At 34.2% G+C, this 22066-nt stretch overlaps 2 protein-coding genes across 2 annotated transcripts in view; one reads left to right on the top strand and one right to left on the bottom strand.

Annotated features, from left to right (window-relative positions):
* LOC129222076 (26S proteasome non-ATPase regulatory subunit 9-like) overlaps window positions 1-2632 on the bottom strand; it is a 39013-nt gene extending 36381 nt beyond the window's left edge. The window contains exon 1 of the mRNA XM_054856507.1: window positions 2466-2632. Coding sequence (XP_054712482.1) covers window positions 2466-2567 — 102 coding nt within the window. The 5' untranslated portion in view covers window positions 2568-2632. The remainder of the gene's footprint in view (window positions 1-2465) is intronic.
* A 271-nt stretch (window positions 2633-2903) lies between these two features.
* Window positions 2904-4768, top strand: LOC129222232 (eIF5-mimic protein 2-like). Its single transcript, XM_054856712.1, has one exon. The coding sequence runs from the start codon at window positions 3020-3022 to the stop codon at window positions 4283-4285; it is 1266 nt and encodes a 421-aa protein (XP_054712687.1). The 5' UTR covers window positions 2904-3019; the 3' UTR covers window positions 4286-4768.
* The last annotated feature ends 17298 nt before the right edge of the window (window positions 4769-22066 follow it).

Below are 22066 nucleotides of genomic sequence, written 5' to 3'. Positions count from 1 at the left end.
GCCATCAACGTTTCTCATAATATCAATGCTGCGGCCATCATTGATAATAATGCCTCTATATTTACAGCTGAAGCCCTAGCTATATCCCTTGCTATCATTGAATTCGCCAATAGCTATGAAGATTACGTTCTTTTTTCTGACAGCAAATCCAATCTAAGTGCCCTCTCTTCGTTCAATCTGAAATCCCATTCAGCTATTTTTTATGCCATCGAAGCAATTGTTGAAGCCCTGCACAAAGTCAAATCTATTACCATTATTTGGGTCCCAAGCCACCTTGGAATTCCGGTAAACGAAAAAGCAGATCTCCTCGCCAGAAATGGGCCCTTTTTAAGCCGCTCCACGTACGATATTGCCTCTGAAGACATCATTACCATGAACAAAAAAGAACTAAAGTCAAAAATCAACAGCGACTGGATTAACAGCAAGTATTTCAACCATAAACCCTACCTTGGATCCATCAAAGATTACATCAACTGGACCCCTAACAGAAAACTTGGAGTTCTCCTAACTAGACTTCGAACTGGGACTCTCCCTGTCAACAAGACTCTCCATCGTTTCAAGTGCAGCGTCTCCCCACTTTGTCCCCTGTGCAATCAAATCGAGACAATTGACCATTTCCTGCTTCAATGTCCCTGTCTCTCTAGCCTGCGTCGTTCCCTTTTTACTCGCCTCAATATCTCGGATCCCAAAGCTCCTCTCGCCCATGTGATCTCTCGTATTTGTGCCAATTGCTCTTCCATCCGTGCTTTCTGCACTTTCCTCGCTTGTTCCAATCGCTTTTGAGTCTTTTTAAATTTTTTTTTTATCTTATTTTTTTTTTTGTTTATTTTTATTTTTTTTTTATTTCTCTCCCCTGCCCGTGCATCTCCCGAGCTCTTCCTCCCCTTTTTTCCTGCCGTGGTACAAGCCTCCTCTCGTAGGACAGGCAAAAACCACTCAACTCGTTCAATCAATCAATCAATCAATCAGTAATGTTGACAAGCAATACAGTGAAACTTCATGAGCGACCACCTGCATTAACGACCACTTTTCTGAGGCACCGAATTTCCCCCGTATATGGTTAATGTTAAAATACCTCTGGGAAAGACCATTGAAACCCATCACAACGGCCGGCAAATTGTAAACCTCAGCATTCAAAAATATAGGAATTTTTGTTAGAGAAAAAAAGAGAGAGACAACAGAAGAAAAGTAATAGGAAATAAAGTTCATATGTACACAGAACAGTTTTCTCATATTAACAAAGGTGGATAGAAATCAGAATAAAGGATTAAAATATATTCTCCAGTGTGTCCAATGGGGTCCTCGTTAAAGTTATAAAAAGGAGGGCGTTTTTCAGACCCTAGGGAAGCTAAGGTGGCACAATGCAAATCTCAAGGCAAGTCAAGTGTGCACCTTTCATTGAGGGAGGTTGATAAGAATAGAACTTTGTTAAAATGTTGTTTCTTGGAATTTCTTGGTTGCTTACGGGAGAGGGGGGGTTAAAAGGGAGCATTCCTATTTCATCAGAATGGATTTTTAGTGCCTGTGAAAGCTCAAGAGTTGGTTTTAGTGAATTCGCACTCTGTTTTTCATCACCATACCATACATTGCAGTTAGAATTTCGAAAAACCAAGCAATCTCATGCTCGAGAAACGTGCACAAGTCTTGAACTTACACAAGAAAGGAAAATCAGAAAGGAAATTAGCAGTAAAAAAAAAAAAAAAAGCTGTCAGCACAACAAACTCTAACAGAAATAGATAATCTTATCTTGCACTAATAATAAAGACACATTATTAATTAATTTTTGCAGCTGAAAATTAAACTAGAAACTAAAGTTGTTTTAGGAAAAACAAAGAATCTGAAGCAGGCGAATTTTAAAGCTATTAGTTTTTAAATAGAAAAATCATGTAAAAAGTATATTTTACATTTAAAATATAAAAAAAAGTTTCTTCATTTAAATACATTCCTATTATGATGTTCTTGGTTAAAATACACTGCATGAAGAAGGTAAATAACAACTATGGTGCTATATTTGCATGTTCGAAAATGACCTCCAAGAGCGACCAACCTCCTAACGACCACTTTTTTCAGGAACGGAGAGTGGTCGCTCCAGAGAAGTTTCACTGTGGTATAAATATCATGCAATCAGATGGTAAAAATATATAATATTTGAAGAAATATGAGGACTTTCATTAAATGATGCAAGACTGCATTGTGCATAAACACTACATATCCATGAACTGCTCGCATAAAAACTCCCATAGATCATCATAAAAATTCGTTAGGATGAGATATGAGATTCTTCATATGAGATTCTTCATATCAGTTTTATTCAAAAAGAAACAAAATAATAAGGTGTTCCTCCGTAGAGTTAAGGTAATATAGTCTATGTTTGTTCAAAATATTAATAAGAAAACCAAATAAATAATAAACAGCAAAACAGCAGTTACCAAGGAATCTGTTAATAGTACATTTCAAAATTTTACCTCTTTCAGTTGATTGTGAAGTTTTAAAAGTTCAGCTTCTAAATAGTCTCTTCCAGCAATAAGCGCAGACAAACTGGATTGCGTATCTGTAGAATTTGACATTGTTTCAAAATTAGAAATCGAATTCAATTAGAATTGTTTGAATGTTTAGCAAAAACTTCGTAATTAGTAAATTCAAATGTCAGAAGATCCCATCGTGTGTTTATATTTTTCGTACTCCATGACAGGCAACACAGATAGGAAAGTCTTCTTCTTCGACTACACTCACTAATTTATCTTTCAAGAACGTAATAACGAATTCTTGTTATGAAATAAATATTGAGTAAAATAGTGCCATAATGTTACTTCACATTTAAAATCATAATTTTAAATTTAAAAGAAGCACAAGTGTTATTCAAAACTAAACGCTCAATCCTTAACTGTAACCAAAAATTCTTTTCTCGCGCATGGTGGTTGTAATATCTACCACATAACAGCTTTCCTGAATTATTATAATAAATACAAAAAAAGCTATCGCCCTCATCAATTTGTAATCACTGTATCAGTCTTGATTAATGAGTCAGAAGACAGAGAAACCGACACTTTCGGGGCAGAGAATCAAGACCCGTAAAAGGGACGAGAAAGAAAAGTATGACCCTGCGAGCTTCAGAGACGCAATTTTACAAGGCCTAAATGAAACAGGGACAGATCTGGAACAGGTATCTAAATTTTTAGATTCTGCGGGGTCAAAATTAGATTACAGGCGTTACGGAGAGGTTCTATTTGATATTTTAATTGCTGGGGGCATTCTAGCTCCAGGTGGCACGCTCGCGCCCGATCTTGACCCCTTGAAAACCTGTAGGGCTGATGTCTGTGTTTTTTCTGCTGAAAATGATTTAGGAACACTAAAAAATCATGCACAAGTGATTACGAAGTTGATCCGGAGATACAAGTATTTGGAAAAAACTCTAGATGATGAATTCAAAAAGATTTTCATGTTTCTTAAGGGATTCACCCCTGAACAAAGGTCAAAACTCGGAAAAGTTACAGCTATTTTACTCTCCGGAGGTCAGCTAGGTCCAACTGTTCTTTCCAAAACACTTCAAGATCACTTAGTTAAAGATGGCATTGCTCTGGAATTTATCATTGAAATTTTTAAAGTTTGGCTAGATGAAAAAGACAGCAATGCTGTGTGGGCTGCTCTTCGTAAAGCTGGATTAGATTCTCGGCTTTTAGAATTTCTTCCAACAAGCAAAAGATCAATCGAATATTTAAGTTCCATCTTCAAATCCCATGGTTTAACCCAATTAGCTGAGTATTTAAAAGCTCAAGAAAATAAAAGTGTAAAAAAAGAACTCCATCAACAAGTTGCAGAATTATTGACCAGCAACGTTCCTCTGGATGAAATCATATCAGTTGTGAAAGAGCAAATGAAAAAGAATTCAATACCTGAACAAGAAATTGCCGTCTTGCTCTGGACGTCATTGATGACCATTGTGGATTGGAACAAACGCCAAGAACTTGTTCTTGACCAAGCTGTAAAGCATTTAAGAAAATACACTCAACTTCTCTCAGCTTTTACTTCCAGTACAAAAGCTGAAATTGCGCTACTTGTGAAGGTTCAGGAATATTGCTACGATAACATGGCATTTATGAAAGTATTTGAAAAAATTCTTGTACTTTTTTACCGAGCCGATGTATTGAGTGAAGACGCAATCCTCAAGTGGTACAAAGAAGCTCATTCACCAAAAGGGAAAAGCATATTTTTGGACCAAACTAGGAAATTTGTTGAGTGGTTGCAGAATGCTGAAGAAGAGTCTGAAGAGGAAGAGGAAGATTAAGAAAGCAAGTTTCTAACTATCAAAAGAGGAAAAAAAAAATCTGATCAACATTTCATTTCTAAAACCAAACACTTATATACCCGTAATGGTGCTGCTCCTTTTTTATTGAAGGTTTTAGCCTTTTATGAAAACTGAGATGCACATGTAGAGTTATTTTTATATGGCAACAAAATAGTATTATGTAAAATGTTCTGTAATCAATATTATCTGTATAATCATGGGTTTGGAATTATGATTAGGTTGCAAAAAGTTTTAATACTTTGGGAAGTATATGCATGGAAATATTTAATTAGAAATTCTTTTTGTATTTTACTTAAATGTTCGTGACAAAACATTGTTCTTTTTTATTGATTTATATACGTATGTGTTTTATTTAGAATGTATCACTGAAAAGTGCTTCAAGGATGTCCTTTTGTTTCTTCATATTACCTTATTCTTATGTGTTGTTAACTACTTTGGTAAAATAAAATAATTTAATTTGAATAGACAGTTTCAAATTACTTATGTCAATTTTATCTAAAACTTTTTAGACAAGATTACTCATGATATTTAAACTTAAAATTGATACTTTTAAAAATTACAAAACCATTATTAATTTTTTTTTTTCATCAAGAAACTTTCATAATGTGATGTAAAACCAATTTGGTACAGACAGTTGGGTTTTTGACGTCAAAATCTCGGAATTCTGAGATTATTGTCAAATACACTTTCTTTATTGGAATTTTTTAACCCAAGATGCTCATGTTGAAAAAGTATTAAACTATAATTTACACATCATACCAATTGAGTTGATTTAAAAAAAAAATGCTCATTTGAATTAATTTGTTATGCTTTAACATAGTTGTGGATGTCAAAGTACGTAAGTTTCTAACAGCTTATGAAGCTGAATCTGCACCATATCCTGAAAGTTACATCTTGGTTCGGGGAGTACATGGTGGAAAAGGTCTTCAAAAAAAAAAAACTAAATCCCACGTAGTTCAGCATCAAGATGATCTTCTCTAGTTTTGAATACATTCATTCCAAGTTTGAAATGAACTTAATATACAAAAAGCTTCAAAACTGGAATTTTGTTACCACATGCTTTGAAGGGGAAAAATTTTAAATAGGACTAAATTTAATTCATTAATAATAACTATTCTGCCACCCTAAGCCCAAAAGTTGTGTCTGCAGCCGAATATTCAAAACAAGAAATTACCTCAAGTTTTGTACCTCCATGCATTTGTTGCAGAAGCAACATGTTAAGAATTTTTTTTTAAACATATTTACCAATGACAAATAACTCAATTTCGATGAAAAGTGCAAATACTTCTTGCGCTTAGCAGGGCAATATATTTTTATTTTTTAGTGGCCAATTAATTGAGACGTATGTATAACCCTGTACTTCCAGCTTAGAAAAAACAAAGGAATTAGCATCTTTTCACTATTCTGATATTTAAAATTCTTTTTATTCTGTTATAAAAGCTTATATTTATCTTTTATTCTACAGACAAGTAGCTTGTTGAATAAAAATGTTTGGGATTTTTTTATAGCACATTTTGAAAAAACCTATAACGGTCAAGAATTTTCTTTAATGTATGGAGTCAAGACTTAAACTAAGAATCATTTGTTGAGGTAATTTAGTTGTCAATATCAATTTCAGATAAGTTTTTGTCCGAAATTTAGGTTTTTGACAATTGTGCAAGGACGGATCCAGAAAATGTTCAAGGAGGGAGCGATTGTTTTTTTACTCTTCAATCTATAAAACTTTATTTTCTAAAAACTTTCAAAGGAGTGTACTAAACCCCATAGCTTACTCTAATGTAATCAAAGGTATTCTACAGCTGTGTTTCTTTCGAAAATTATCCAAAGTGAGCCATTGAACCTAGCCCTAATCTCATCTAAGATCAACTAAAATAGAGATTTTGGAACTTCCCTTTCGAAAAAGATCCCGTAGAAAGTTCCGGTCGCAGAGGAAAAAGAGATGGGCTACAATTGCGTTTTCAAGACTTCAATTCGGAAGAGCTCCCTTTCTTCTAACACCATTGAATACAATGTGAAATTGAACTTTTGAAATTTTAATAACGAAAGTATACGCGAAGATAGTTCCTGTCTCTCGGCTCAAGGAGGGGGCGATCGCTCCCATCGCCCCTCCCTTCAGGGTTCGTACGCCCTTGAAAAACCTTGAAAAGTGCTTGAAAAAAGAAAGTTCATTTTCAAGTGCTTGAAAACCTTGAAAAAGTTTTAAAACCTTGAAAAAGTTTCTTAGTGCTTAAATTCTCTCAAAAATCAACGAATTGTGCTTAGAAGTTTTAAAAAAGTATTTCACCAATGCAATTTTCTGAACATGTGTTCAGTATGCAATATCGCGAAAAATTGCTTTCGTGTTTGGGATTTCAATCCTTTTGCATCTTGTAAATATTTTGATGTTTTTTACAACCGAAAGATATTTTGACATATGGTACCTTAGATTAGTTTATTTTTTGTTTAATTTCATTAATTAACAAAGAAATTAATTTCGGAACCATGACAACATTGAACTTACTCGGGTTTCGCGGAAAATTGCTCTTGTGTTTGAAATTTCAATCTTTTTGCATCCTGCAAATATTTAAATATTTTGGCTAATCAAATGTTAGTTTCGCATATGCTACCTTAGATTAGTATATTTTTTGTTTAATTTTAATGAAAAACAAATATATTTATTTCATGGGAAACATGCCACGTCGAACGAACTCAGACTTTGCGAAAAATTGCTTCTCGTGTTTGAAATTTCAATCTTTTTGCATCTTGCAAATATTTAAATATATTCACTAATCGGATGTTATTTTCATATTTGCTACCGTAGATTAGCATATTTTATGTTTAATTTCAGTAAAATATAAGTTTATTTTATGGGAAACATGACAACATTAAACTTAATTCGCGAAAATTTGCTTCCCTTGTTTGAGATTTCAATCCTTTTGCATTTTGTAACTGATACATCAGATTAGCTTATTTTATTTTTTTATTTTAATAACTAAAGAGTTAAAGAATTTATTACCTTGGTCTTGTTTAATTATTTGCTTATTTATTTTTGCAGTTTTGAATGATTATCTTTACCTAATTTTTGGTCATAACAGATTTTTTTTTTTAAATTTAAATTTCAGCAGTTGAGCACCTAACAAATTAACTTAAAGTTTGTATTTTAAATATAAAGTTGATTTATATAATTTTATTTATAAGTACATCATTTTTTTATGTCTGCTAAAATAAATAAGGTGTATAACAGGGGTGGTTGTGTTATGATTATTTACTTGAAATCCAGTAGTGTTCGTTTTTATGCTTTTACCTCCTTATATCTCCAATTTTCCCCTTTTCCTCAAATGTTCAAAATTACTACTTTACTGCGGGTACTTGGAGCTTACTGAAAGAGGCTTTAATCAGCAAAGGGGTAGATAGCTTACGGAGGGTCTTTCATCTTCATTTGGATCTAATGAATTGACCAGTACCAGCCTAGCTAGGCCCAGTGCCTGTTGCTGGTTATCAACAGGCACTGGGCATGGTATTTCTATGCAGAATATTTTGACTTAATAAACTATTTTATGAATTGTATGCATAGCAAAAGTTATTGTTGTACATATGTATATTCAAGTAATAGGGGTCTTAGTTTTAAAAATTATTCCCCCCCCCCCCCCCCCCCCCGCCCCATTTTGCTCTTTGAAACTTTCAGGTAATTTTTTATGAACTCACAAATCACAATTACACCTGAATATTATTGCCTTTCTAAATTTAAATTCTAATTTCAACAATAACCCATTTTTTCCCAAAATAAAACTACTTTTGTCATAATACATGTCAACTTCTTTTAAATCTTTTCGATTCCGAAATATGGCTCTATAAATCTGAACTTGCACATTTATTGTCTATTGCAAGTTAATCAATGAAAGCTGAATAGGCTCAAGTTTGCATTCAGAGTATTTATCACTGCTTAAGCTGCTTTTGTATATTTTGAGGTGTAGAGACTGGACTGTGGACTTTCATAAACTTTTCTTACTTCCTAATTTTTAAATTTACTCGAGGACAGTTGAAATGCCTTATTGGCTGAACAGCTAATAAATACATACGAATAATTGATTTGCATACTTATAAATGATTTGCAAACCTAATATTTTTAGAACTTAATAGTGCAAACTGAAATAACTTTCTGGGTAGTGTTTTTGTCCTAACCACCCTTATATTGTAATAAACCACTGTATGGTACTGGAAATAAATGTTGAAACCGGGGGGGGGGGGGAGTGACTTCAAAAACTCCTCTCTGGCAATGCCATTGAACTTAGGTATTTTAGTTTCTTCCCATTAAAGTTAAAAGCACTTATGAAAGGGTTTTTTTTAAGTATTAATTTTCTGATTCTAGAAAATATACAAACCTCTGACTGCTGCAACCTTTGAAAAACCTCAAAATTAAACCTCTTGGTATCTGCTTCTCTTTATGACCGAACTTTTCAAACATTTTCAGAAAGACTTTCAACGCAGTAGATCTTTCATCAAAGCGTCTCTTGTTGTAGAAAAAACAGTTTTGTTTTCCTATACTTTTTGTATTATTGTCTTATTTCTATGTGTTTGTAGTAAATGAAATCTGCATACAATATTTTTAGTACAAATTTATGATATTGCCTTGAAAACAAAATTTTTTACCTTGAAAAGTACTTGAAAAGTGCTTGAATTTTTTTCTGCCTAAAGGGTATGAACCCTGCCCTTGTATCCGTCCATGGGTACTAGTAACAGGCAAGGGTCTAGTAACAGATAAACGTAAGTTTGAATTTATATAATAAGAATTTTAGGCAGGTAAAACTGATGTTGCTGTGACTCATGAATACGGTGCAACCATCCAGTGTTATTAGAGGGTAACACCATCGAATACAATGTGAAATTGAAATTTTAATAACGAAAGTATACGCGAACATAGTTCCTGTCTCTCGGCTCAAGGAGGGGGCGATCGCTCCCATCGCCCCTCCCTTGTATCCGTCCATGCAATTGTGTCAAAAAAGAGGTTTTTGACATGGGGGGGGGGGGGGGTAAAAACCAGATAGATTCTCAACTGTCAAAAAACTTGCCAACCCTGAGCACAAATTCATATGATTGAACTCAAATCAACTGTCTCATTTTGAATGTATTCATTATGTATAACTATTAAATGATAGGAAAAAAACAAAACTTAAGTCTCATGTGACAGGCATAGTAAGATAAAAATATAAAGTATGTGTGCACAGGGCTGATCCTAGCAGGTGTGCAGAGTGTGCACCGCACAAGGGCGGCCGCGGGCCGCATCATGTAGTTCTTATTAGCAAGAAAAAGCCTCAAGAATTTCTCACAAGATAACTTATAATAAGTCGAATAAATATGCTGAATTTTAAATGTTCAATTATCAAAGTAAGTGTCGATTTCTGGACAGCATAGCATAGTTTAAGAAAAATAGAATGTTTGGGAACATTGTGTTGGTTCATTGTCCATTAATATTTACTCTTTACACAAATGCTTCATTTGGCTGCAAAATTTGTGACAGAACCGGTAATCAGGCATGGATACAGGGGAGGGAAAGTGGCCCCCTCCTGAAGCATGAAAGGGTGCCTTCTAAAAGGAGCACCGAGGGTGGCCACTAATGTTTACCCCTCCCCCCAAGCTTTTATAGACTTAAACAATGAAGGCATATTTTATTTATATAAAAAAAAACTATACTGATTAGATACTCTTGCAAGCATTTCAAACAACAAATTCTGTGTTCAACCATCGTGGAAAGAAAGTGGAAAATTGTGACAACTTTGAGAGTCAAACATATGAATGACGAACTAAAATTTTGTAATTTCCTCCCTTTACGGCAATTTTTTCTTATTATAATCCCGAATAGATGCCCGTTTCAGATCAGGTAGGAGGACAGGGCTCTTGCCCCGGATTGCAAATTTAAACGAAGATCCAAAAGGATGCCATGACCTCTTTGACGAGACTAAAGAAGGCTTAAAATTGCGTTTCTAGGACTTTAATTTCGGAAAATTTCGCTGGTTGAACCGCTGATCTTAAGTCTCTGATTCATAATAAAAGTATTTATTAAGTCTTTGATTCACCAATTCCACCTTAACTTAATCAAACATAACCTAAAATTGTTGGCTCCAAAATCCAAAATGTGTTTTTAGAGGACAGCCCTTCCTACTGTCATAAAATTGCTTAATGACATTTTTCGGATTTCTTTTCCCGAAATTTTTGCGATTACTACCAAAGACAGTCTCAATTAGCGTCTTTAGAAAGGCCCCTAATCCCACCCCTCTCACTTAATTTATTGAAAAACAAACAAAAATTGCGTTTTTCAAACACCATTTTCAAGAAATTTTGGGGAAGGACCCCCGGATCCCCCTTTTCTCTAATGCAATCACTACAGCCCAAAATTTCGTTTTTAGACGGTTCATTGGAGTCACAGAACCATTCCTGCCTAAACTAGCCTGAAATTGACTTCAGTTTCGAAAAACAGTTCTTGAGGGCACACTGAACCCCCACCCGCTCATAGTCCCATCGTTATCAAACAATGCCTAAAATACGTTTTTGGGACTTCAATATCTAAAAAATTCCAAAGGAGACCTGCTTAACTTATGTAACTTTCTACCGCGCTAGGGCATACTCCATCAATCGTTGAGGTGAGGTGGACAAAAGTCTATAGTTGTATTTTTCCGATATTAGTATCGAAAAACATCTGTTAAGATCCACCGAAGCGTCCCAGTTTCGTTAAGGCCACCAAAGAAAGTATATAAAATAATTGCGCTTTTAGAAACATCCGCTTGGGAGCTCTAAAACCCTTCCTTCTAAAAAATAGCCTATAATGGATTTTAGTCCTGAAAAATATTTCGGTTCGGAATATTTTCACGTTTCCCCTAATGTTTTCAACTATAGCCAAAAATGGGTTTTTGAAACAATAGTGCCGAGAAATTACTGGAGGAAAGCCGCTAGATCCCCTACCGTGACCAAAGACAGCCTAAATTAGCGAACTTCAATTTCGAAAACTTTCGAGGGGAGACTATTGAATCTCCCTCCCTCTAGCAATGTCAACAAAGGTAACCCAAAATTGCGTGTTTAAAACTTCAGTTTCGGAAAATTTTCGAGAAAAGCGCCGATTTTTCCTACGCTACGGTCACAAAAATAGCTTCAAACTGATTTCAATTTTGAAAAAATTTTAGGAAAGAACTCCAACATTACTATTACCTGAAGTCTCGAAAAAGTTCCTAAAATTGCGATATTTGACGTCAATTTCGAAAATTTCTCCATGCACCCTGAATATTCCGACTCTTTTGTCCTTGCAACCGAACACAACCAAAGATTAACTAAAACTATTTTTCATACGCCAATTTCGATAATTTTCTCAAAGCAACCCCCCCCCTTTTGCTTCCCCCTCCTCCGTCCTTTCTCTGATGTCACCGAAGACCGACTATAAAATGCGTTTTTAAGACTAGTAAATTTCGGTATCTATTACTTTCTTCAAAGATATAAATTGTACCTAAGAAGTTTCTTACTATAAAACTTTTCTTCCTTTTTATAAATTCATCATTCTTCTGTTTTTCCCCCCCTTACTTTTTTAAATTAGAACTTGGTACAGAAATTTGAAGAAAGATTTATATAGACGTTAAAGATAAGTCAAAATATGCAAATTACTCTTGAGGGGCGGCACATCAGGTCTTTGCACACGAGCGGCCGACACCCTAGGATCGGCCCTGTGTGTGCACATAGCTTAAAACTATATAGGAATGAAAATGTGTAGTGGGTAGGTAAAATGTTTAGTAAAAAAATGCCTTTTGCTTTCAATCCATGTATTCCTGAAAGGAATAATTAACAGTTTTCATGAATTTATCTTGAAATTTTGAAGATAATTAGCGTTTAATATGGATATTATTAACAAATTTCAGCCAATGCACATATTTTCACCTCAGAGCAACAGTAAGATATCTAATCCCAGAAATCTAAGGCTAAAAATGTACAGTCTTGAGCAAAGAAGAGACCGAGGGGACATGATTCAGCTGTTTAAATTTATTAAAACGAAAGATGTTACGGGGCTAAAGTTTAGCACTGAAAACAGGACAAGGGGTCATTGTTTTAAGCTATTTAAATCTCAGGCTAACATGGATATTAGGAAAAATTATTATTTTAGCAGGGTAGTGGAACCTTGGAACAGCTTACCGGAAGAGGTGGTAATGAGCAAAGGAGTAGACAGTTTTAAGAGGGCCATTGATCTTCACTGGGGATTGTAAATTGACTAGGACCAGTCTAGCTGGGCCCAGAGCCTGTTGCTGGTCATCACTTTTGTATTTGTATTTGTAAATAACACTTAAGATATCTTATTGTTGCTCTGCAGCGACGATATGTACAACACATATGGTGTGCAAGCATGCGTCTATAGTACCCAGCTATGGTGATAGGATCATGTAACCCTGTATTTATCTTTCCAAAAAAACTTGAATGATTATAAGTGAAGAAAACTTTTTATATTGTGACTAGTTGCGGATCCACAAGCCCCCCCGCCCACAACCGTCAATTGGGTGGCCAAAGATAGCGTAAACTAAGACTTATGTTTTGAAACCAGGGTCGGATTTGGAAGTGTGGAGGCCCCGGGGGCAACGAAGGAGTGGAGGCCCCTTATCAGGGTTCGAAAAGATTATCATATTTTCGAAAATATCTGATACTTTGATTTACATCCGAATATTTTGATATATATGTATTTTTCCGATATTTTCGACCCGTGAAAGTTAGGATATTTTGTGAAAATTCTATTGTGGGGGCCCCTTTGTTGTGGAGGCCCCGGGGCAGTAGCCCCGCCTGCCCTCCCCTAAATCCGGCCCTGTTTGAAACATTCGCCAGAAAATGATTTTTGACCCCATCCAAAACCTGCAACTAAAGTCATGCTTTTGAAGTGTAGAATTTTAAAATCTCTACACATAGAAATAATTTCACATTAAAGCATACATACAAATAAGGTTTTAATAAGATGTTGATATAAATTATTTTATAAGAGATTTTATTTGGAGGACGAATTACTCCATCGAAGTTTAGTAATGTACGCAACAGGGTTCTTCGATGTAAACTAGAGTGGCTTGAATACAGAGTCCCCCTGATTGGTCGAGGGGAGTTTTCGTCCAACCGCGGGAAGGCCCACTTCAGTTTCCGTAGACTTAACATTGTCGAATTCTAGGAACTTCAGAAAATTGCCATGGAAATAAAAATCAAGGTATATATGGATTTTTTTAATGATTTTCAGCATATTGAATGTAGTAGCTACCTATTTTATGTAAATTCTTAGCATATAAAGTGGTTTTCTTTCTGCTTTTGAGCGTTTAAACTTAAGATACAAAATTCAAGTGTATTGGCGAGATTTTTGGGGCCTTTGAAGCTCTTATCTTTAGCCTCTCGTAATCTATGCTGTACGAAAAATAAATAATTATTAAAATTTGTTTTCAAGTAAATATTCAGTAACTTTGAATGTATTGAAAAATGCGTTTCTAAAGTTTCACTTTCTAAAATTAAAATAATGTAAATTAAACTTTAAAAAAATTTGATCTGTTTTTATTTTTCATTCATCAACATACAGTATGATTAATTAACACCACTAATCTGTTATTTGTTCTGTATACATTTCTTACCTTGCTTTTTTCTCCTCTCTCTCTTCTTGAAAAACTTAAATTTTTACTTTTCTCGAAGCATTCTGTAAAATTTCGACAAATGCAAGTTTTTTTTTCTTTTTGTAATTTCTTATTCTAGGACAAAATAATTTGAGCAATCGCTCCTTCATTAAATAATGTGTATAAGCAAAATCTAGGCATTTTATTGATAGTTAAAGAAAAAACGCAGACGTTCGCTTTTTGCCAGGAAGGTTGCTGGTTCGAATGAATCCCAGTGTGTTTTCGTGAAAAATAGTATCAAAACGCTTTCTATATTATTGTATGTGTGCTAATGCTATTTTTTACTGCTAAGACAGTATGGAGCTCATTTTTAATTTTTTTTTTCTTTTTGATTTGGTGAATCTAAATGGAAACCATGCGTCTGTTTTTTTAAACCTATTTTGATAGATGTGGGTTTAAGACTTCAAATGAAATACTTGTTCCACAATTATTTTAGTACAATTACATTATTGTAAAGAATATTTTTTTAAATGAATACTAAAAAAGAAATAAGGAAATGAAAAAATAAAAACCCCATTCTTTCAGAAAAAGTCAGTACTAAAAGCAACATTGTAAAGGAGGTATTTGAAACGAAGCTAATAAAAAGTTTTTATCATTGCGGTTGACATGTTTAATTCCAAAAATATATTTAAATACTATAAGTTAATAATAATATTTTTTCTTTGCTTTACTTTTGAAGCAAATTTTTTGAGCTTTTTTTTTGAGAATTTTTTGAGCAAAATTTTTGAAGCTTTTCTTTGCTTTACTTTTGCCTTGCTGTGTAGCAGTTAACTGCTCCAACAGATCAGAGCAAGGTTTTACTATGAGAGCTTTCCCTCGAGATCCAATTCGCATATGTATTGGGGGGGGGGGGGCGTAAAATGCATCCAAGTAAAATTACGATAACTAACAAAATAAAGAAAATAAAAATGGTAGGTTTTTTTTTCTAAGTTATCATTTCAAAGCTTAATGCCACAAATTTTCTATTAATTAATAATTGTTAAAAATTTGAATTCTCAGTAAGCTCTTTTTTTCTCTTGCTGCCTATTTATCATTATTTCGTACTTTCATAAGCTTGAAATTTTAAATATTTTTCCACTGTATAAAAAATATTACCTATAAGCAAATTTCCCTTCTTGAGAAAAATCTTGTGTGACGGCAATACTGCCTTAAATCTTGGTCCTTGTCAATAAATGCGCCAAACCAGTTCGTCCCACTAAGAGCCTGGACGAAAACCTGGCAGCCGTGCACCCCCACATGACATCACTCTATTATCAAGCCACTCTACTGTAAACCATGTGAAAGACCATGCTGACTAATGACTGAACAGTGTAAAATAACTTATATTCTCATTCCCATTACCTAAATGTAGTACTTGACATTTCTCAACATTAACTGCTATGCCTCACTTATCAACCCAGTTAGTGAAATGATCTAAATCAGCATTTCTCAACCTTTTTGACCCACGGACCAGTAAAAATATGTGGAGAAATTTCATGGACTGGTGAACTTTATCCTTGCAAAAAAATCATATATAGTTTTTCTCAAAGGAGTTCTTTTTCTTTGGAACAGGGAGTGGAGAAATGTAGAACTTTTTTAATACTTCATCAAACTTCAAAGATTATTTTCCCCGCTATCAGTGAAAAAACCATACAAGTCGAATTTTTGCAATTACAGTGAAACTTCAATGAGCCAAAGTGAATCTTTATTCCCGTATAACTGAATGGGGAATTAATTATATAAATTTTCGATAAGCCTAATTTCGTTGAGAAAATATTCGATAAGTTGAATTTTATTTCATGACTCGTCACAGCTTCTTTGCTAACATAACTATATGTCAAAATCGTGTTATCTTTTTTTTTTTTGCTTCAAAAAAAGTAGGAACAAAAAGAAAAAAACTGGTGCCATTGCTTTGTATCAATGGCGTCTAAGTAAAGAAGATTTGATAAATCTCTGAAACCGATTTGTTTTTGCACCTAATTTGCAAGACTTTTTTCCCCTTTTCGTTTTAAATTATTTACTTCATTTCTTTCAGTAGAAAAGAGAAACCTGTTCATGGATGAAACCAAAGCTCTGATTCTGCCTAAAAATGGGATAGAAAAAATCTAAGCAGGGCAGAGTCTATTAGGGATTATGGAACAATTCCATTTTTGGCAAAAAAAGGGGTTGGGGTTACTGGGCGGAAGGTCAATTTTTGGGATTTTGCGGTATACTATGAAGCTGCTGGTCTTTCTAAGACTGGCTTCTTTCTTTCGTTGTTATTGAAAGCGAATGTTTGTGGGGCCTTTTCATTGATTTCTGAACGTTTGGGATAGAACATTAAAATAGGCTAAGAGAAGATTAAAAAATTTAAGCCACAAAGAAAAAATTGAGTTAATTCGATTGTGGCGCAAGAAAGAAAAAAAAAACATGTATTAAAGTTTGATGTGCCTCTGCAAGTTTTCACTAATTTAAAAATGGCAAGGGGGGGGGGGACCGTTTCGATTGGCGGTGCAAGAAAAGCAGCAGATGTATTACACGTTTTCATAGAATCCTGTTCAAATGTCCGCCAACTCTCTTTGATGTCCAAGGACTATTTAAAGAAAAAACAAAGCTCTGCTCAATGCAATGTTTGATAACTTTTTTTTTTTTGAGAGAGAGAGAGAGATCCCTTGTTTTTATTGATAAGTACAGATTTTAATATCTGATATAAATTTATAAATTTGTTTTCTATCCTGTACGAACTCCTGAATTTATAGAATTATATTATACGAAGTGTGTACCGTCGCCTCAGAGCAACAGTAAGACATTTAATCCCGTGAATAAAAGTAAGATATTCTACTGTTGCTTTGAAGCGAAGATATTATCTTAGATTCTATCACTTCTTTGCTCACATTATAAATTTAATGAGTTTCAGTTATGAACTGAAACTCATGGTGGTATTTTATTTTATTCTATTGTTTTGTTTTCGTATTCCATAAGCCGAATTTTCGATAGCTCGATTTTTTTTTACATTGCTGCAACTTCAACTTATAGAAGTTCACTGTATTTAAAAAAAAAAAACTTATAAAATCAGGTGGGTGCTTTGCATGAATTAGCTAGTAAATAAAAATAGATAAAGTAAAACTTTGCTCGGTATTGAAGAACTTTTTCATAAGTTAATCATGATATTTTTATTACGATTTATTTATGTAAAATATTTAAATTTGAAGATAACTTACTGTCTTTTTATACAATGATAAATCACTTTTGAGACATATGAGGAAAAATTATAAAAAGAAATTAAACTATGACAAATAAACAACATCTCAGATCCGGTCAAATTTTCACGGGGTCTTGGGCCAGGCCGGTAGCCAAGAATCGCTGATAGAAATCCTCTTGACGCTGATTTACATGTTTCTTATTTTCTACATTCCCCCCAACTTTGACATCATTAGCAAAACCATTCTTGTTTCCAGAACTGTTTTTAAATATTATTCACAAAAATAATAAACAAAAAGGGCCCTAAAACTGGTCTTTGAAGAACCCCAATTAAAGCATCACTCCATTTAGAATTATTTCTCCTTACAACTACTCTTTATTTATTTCCACTCAGCCAAATTCTACCCCATATTAAAATTTTCCATCCTATTCCTATATCAGCTAGTTTGATGTGGAAAGCAACATGCAGTACCTTATCGAAAACATTTTGAAAATCAATATAAATATAAAGTTTATTTTGGTTGAATTTTCCAGGTTACAAATACAGTATATGAAAGTGTTTCTTAAATATCTACATACTTTGTTATCTAAACCTATGGTAACTTTCATAGAAATGCAATAGATTAGTAGCACACAATTTACCTTTTCTGAAACCATACTGCAAACTAGTCTCTAAAAAATTTATAGTGATCATCTTTTGATCAGTTAGAAAAATTTTCCTAACTTCTGAAGTCTGACTTACAGGTTTATAATTTCTTGCATTACTTTTAGACCCTTTCTTGAAAAGTGGTGTTACATTAGCCAGTTTCTGGTCCTCGGGGATTCTCCCCAAGTTATAAGAAGCATTGAAAATATTTAAATATCAACTTCAATATAATTCCTCTGCACATTCAACCAAAATTTTAAATAAAGATTAACTCCTGGAGCCTTAGTTGCTTTAATAATTTTCAAATGAAATAAAGCATCTTCTCTGATTAAAGACAAGATCCTCAAGCTTGTCTAGAAAGCTTGTGTCAACTGTTGTGATACAGTTATCGTTAAAAGCATGGGAAACAGTTATTTAGAACATTTGCTATATCCCTATCATTTTGAATTAAATTTCCATGATAAATCGACCCATGTCCCAATTTGACCTTTTCAAAGTTTCTCAGAATAAGTATAAGAAAAACATTTCTTAGGATTCCTGTCAATGCTATTTGCTAGCCTTTATTCCAATTCTCTTTTCCAAATCCGTTCCAAATACTTAAAACTATGCCTTGCCTATCATCACACTGACCTATTTAGTTAAACTGATCAAAAGCAGCTTGCTTATAATTTAAAGCTTCTTAATCTCCCTGGAGAAACACATAGGCCAAACTTTAACATTAAAACCTCTTTTCCTAAAGAAAATATAATCCCCACAACCATACTTGCTATTTTTTTAAACTCCGTCCTCAGAAATCTACTTTGCTATTTTCAAATTCTGATGAAAAAACTTCCAACTCTGCAAAATTTGGCTTAAACCAAATATGTTCAACTTTGTACACATCAAATTTAATCCAGAACCTAATACTGTTGAAGTCACTATCTCCAACGTCATCCCCTACACACATACCCTGAGCAGAACTTACCACCTCACAGAAAACTAGATTCATAATTACATCCTGCCTAGTTCCCTGAGTTACAACTTGATCTAAGGAAAACTCCAATTAATTTCATAAATTTATCTTCTCTGCCTTTTATTTGGGTAAAAATTATTCTAATCAATGCCCAGAATGTTGAAATCGCCCATTATGATGACTGGTATCTTACAGGACATGTCATTAATAATACGATACATCTGTTTGTCCACAATTTTTTTGCCCTTATTGTTTAGCAACTCCAACCAAACCATATCAATATCTTTAAGTTTATTATTTATGACCAATTTATTGCAAATGAAAGTGTCTCTAAACATAAAATAAAACCCCACCCCCTCTTTTATTTATTCTATCTTGTCTAAACAAATTATAACCAGCACTACTTAATAAATCTGCATTCTTTTCAGTAACCCACCAATACATCATTCCAATAACATCCAACTTCTGATATATATGTTTTTCAATTCTTCAATCTTGTTCTGCTGTGCTAAGCACAAAAATCGTATCTGCCCTTATCAAAATTGAATTACAGTCACCAGGTGGTTCTTTGTCACATATTTCACCTAAATACAATGTTTTATGGTCATTTGTCAATGGGAAATATTTAAAAAATTCTGAAAAAGTTGCATCTGAATCAAATACATGGAGGCGCAAATCTTTAATCAGCAATTACTCATTTTGAACTTAGTTGCAGATACAACTTTTGTGCTTAGCCCGGTAGTGTTCCTAATACTGTGAGCATTGGTATGGAAAACTTTAAGCATGCTCAAATTACTTTTATTTAACCCCCTCAGATTAAATCCCTTAAAATCAAACCACTAGACATTTTGACCCGTGTCACCAGTGAGTCAATCAATCTCGATTCACCCAGGAAAAAAGGATTGTGTTACCTGAGTCCTCAAGGTTTTGATAACATTTTGTGTATGCAATATTTTTATGGTGGTAAGTAACCACATGAATCTTTTATCCCATATGTGATGTGGTTTTTGTTTCACACAGATCCTCAGACTCTTCAAAAACATTCATTTTCTGCCATTTGCTAAGCCTAATCTACAGGAATACTTATTTCTGCCATAAATTGTGTCTGATGGAGAAATCTTTCAATCGTCTGAAAATTCTGAAGCAAATAGATTTAATAAAAAATTACTTGAAGTTTATATAGTGTAATTTTATTTCAATAAAAAATAAATAGAACTTGACTATCATTTCTATTCAAACAAATCTAAGAAAGTTCTTCTGCCTTTATATAGGAGTTTAGTAAGACCTCATTTGGAGTATGCTGTTCAGTTTTGGTCGCCTTATCTGAAGAAAGATATTTTTGTATTGGAAAGGGTTCAAAGAAGGGTAACTAAATTAGTAAGGGGACTCTCAGATTTAGATTATGATACCAGACTTAATAGGCTTAACATGTATAGCCTGGAGCAAAGGAGAGTCAGAGGGGACATGATTCAGTTATTTAAATTTATCAAAATGAAAGATGTAAATGGTTTAAATTTTTGCGGGGAAAGCAGGACAAGGGGTCATTGTTTTAAGCTATTTAAATCTCAGGCTAACTTGGAAATCAGGAAAAACTACTACTTTAGCAGGGTCGTGGGCACTTGGAATAGCTTACCGGAAGAGGCGGTAATGAGCAAGGGAGTGGATAGCTTTAAGAGGGCCATTGATCTTCATTGGGGACTAATTAATTGACTAGGACCAGCCTAGCTGGGCCCAGAGCCTGTTGCTGGTCGTCACATTTGTATTTGTATTTGTATTTTTCTCTGGTGAAAAACATGGTTTTACTTAAATAGAATTTTCATTATGAGGCAGAGGTTCTGTTCAATAATTTAAACATTTGAAATAAATCTCAAGGTGAGTTCTTTTATTGCAATGAAAAAAATTGGTGGCTCCTGTCATTTCCTTGTTGTTGTTACACAGTATGTGTGAGTCAGAACTGTGATTTAAGAAAAATTGTTTTACGACATTTTTCATTTATCGAAAAAAAAAGGGTCTGAGCCACTGGTGCAGCCGCAAGAGGGGTTTTGGAGTTAACCAGGATCATGGTTATTCAGCACCTCTGGTATTGCTCAAATCCTTTTTAGGGAATTCAGGTATTATGTCAGTTTTTCTGAAGTTCAAGTGTTTCATGATGAGTTCCGAAAGAACCCTATCTGAGTTAAGGAGATGAAATTCTTAGGATGTATACAGCATGAAAATATGTCCTTATGAGATATAGGGGAATGTGGGGCAAAATTAAATAGCGGGGCAAAGGGAAATGGTGAAATATTTTAACTATGTAGTAACTAGGACTCGACCGATGCATCGGCGCCGATGGTTCAACAATTTAGCCATCGGCATCGGCGGCCGATGCTAACTTGCAGGAAAAATCGGCCCATCGGCCTTAAAAAACATCGAAAAGCCGATGGAATTGGCCGATGTTTTCGGAAAAAAAGGACCTTTGATGTTTTACTTTTTATTACGAAGTAAAGGGAGTTATTTTTTTCATATAAAATTGTTTACTAAATTTCAGTATGAATTTCTATTTTAGTCACCCCTGAAAGAATTTTTAATACTGCATTCAGGTACCAAACAAGTTAATTATTGCGTTGTTTCTTGCTGCTGGATGTATGTATCTTTCATAAGTCATAACTCCAAAATGCTAAGCTGTAGAAGGATAAATTTCCGCATGTGGGTTGTGCGTACGTTCCCAGTTGCGCACTTTCCTTTTTGTTTTCGATCGGGTATTCTGAAAAGCCTCTTTACTCATTTTTTGTGGCTAAACTAATATAGCGTCTCAGACTGACGATCATTTGGTGGTATATTGCCAAATTGGAGACCATGGAAACAAATGAGATGGCAAAACCGGTTTTTGTGTCATTTTTTTAGATTCCCGTTGAGCCGACGGCAATTTTTAATTTTTCGATATTTGTAATATAAATCACAGTAATGCAGTCTTTTCTGTATCGCTTCGGCGGAGTTATAAGTTTGAGGCCCGTCGAAATACATTATGGGGCCCTATTTCTCTATCACACAAGTTGTAAAACATTTATCATAAGCAGTTTTGTAACTCCTACGGTGCCCCTATGGTTATGGGTCCTCTCGCGCAATTGCAACATTTGCTATATTTTAAATCCGCCACTGCACGTCAAAACTAACTCGGGTGCAAATTTTGAAAGGGTTTTTCCGCTCAATGTTTATGATTATTTTGAAATCTATTTTTTACGACTATTTTTTGAATTTCCGAGAACACTTGCGTGCTCCTCCTCCTACTCCCTCAATATCTGAAATTAAACTCTAGTTGTACTTCTGAGTCGTTTAAAAGTAACACCATTCATATAATTAGAGATTTTTCTTTCAAA

Source organism: Uloborus diversus, chromosome 5 (assembly GCF_026930045.1).
Source record: "Uloborus diversus isolate 005 chromosome 5, Udiv.v.3.1, whole genome shotgun sequence".
NCBI classification, from domain to species: Eukaryota; Metazoa; Arthropoda; class Arachnida; order Araneae; family Uloboridae; genus Uloborus; species Uloborus diversus.
The sequence above is the reverse complement of the archived record's forward strand: the minus strand, read 5'-3'. Positions and strand labels throughout refer to the sequence as shown.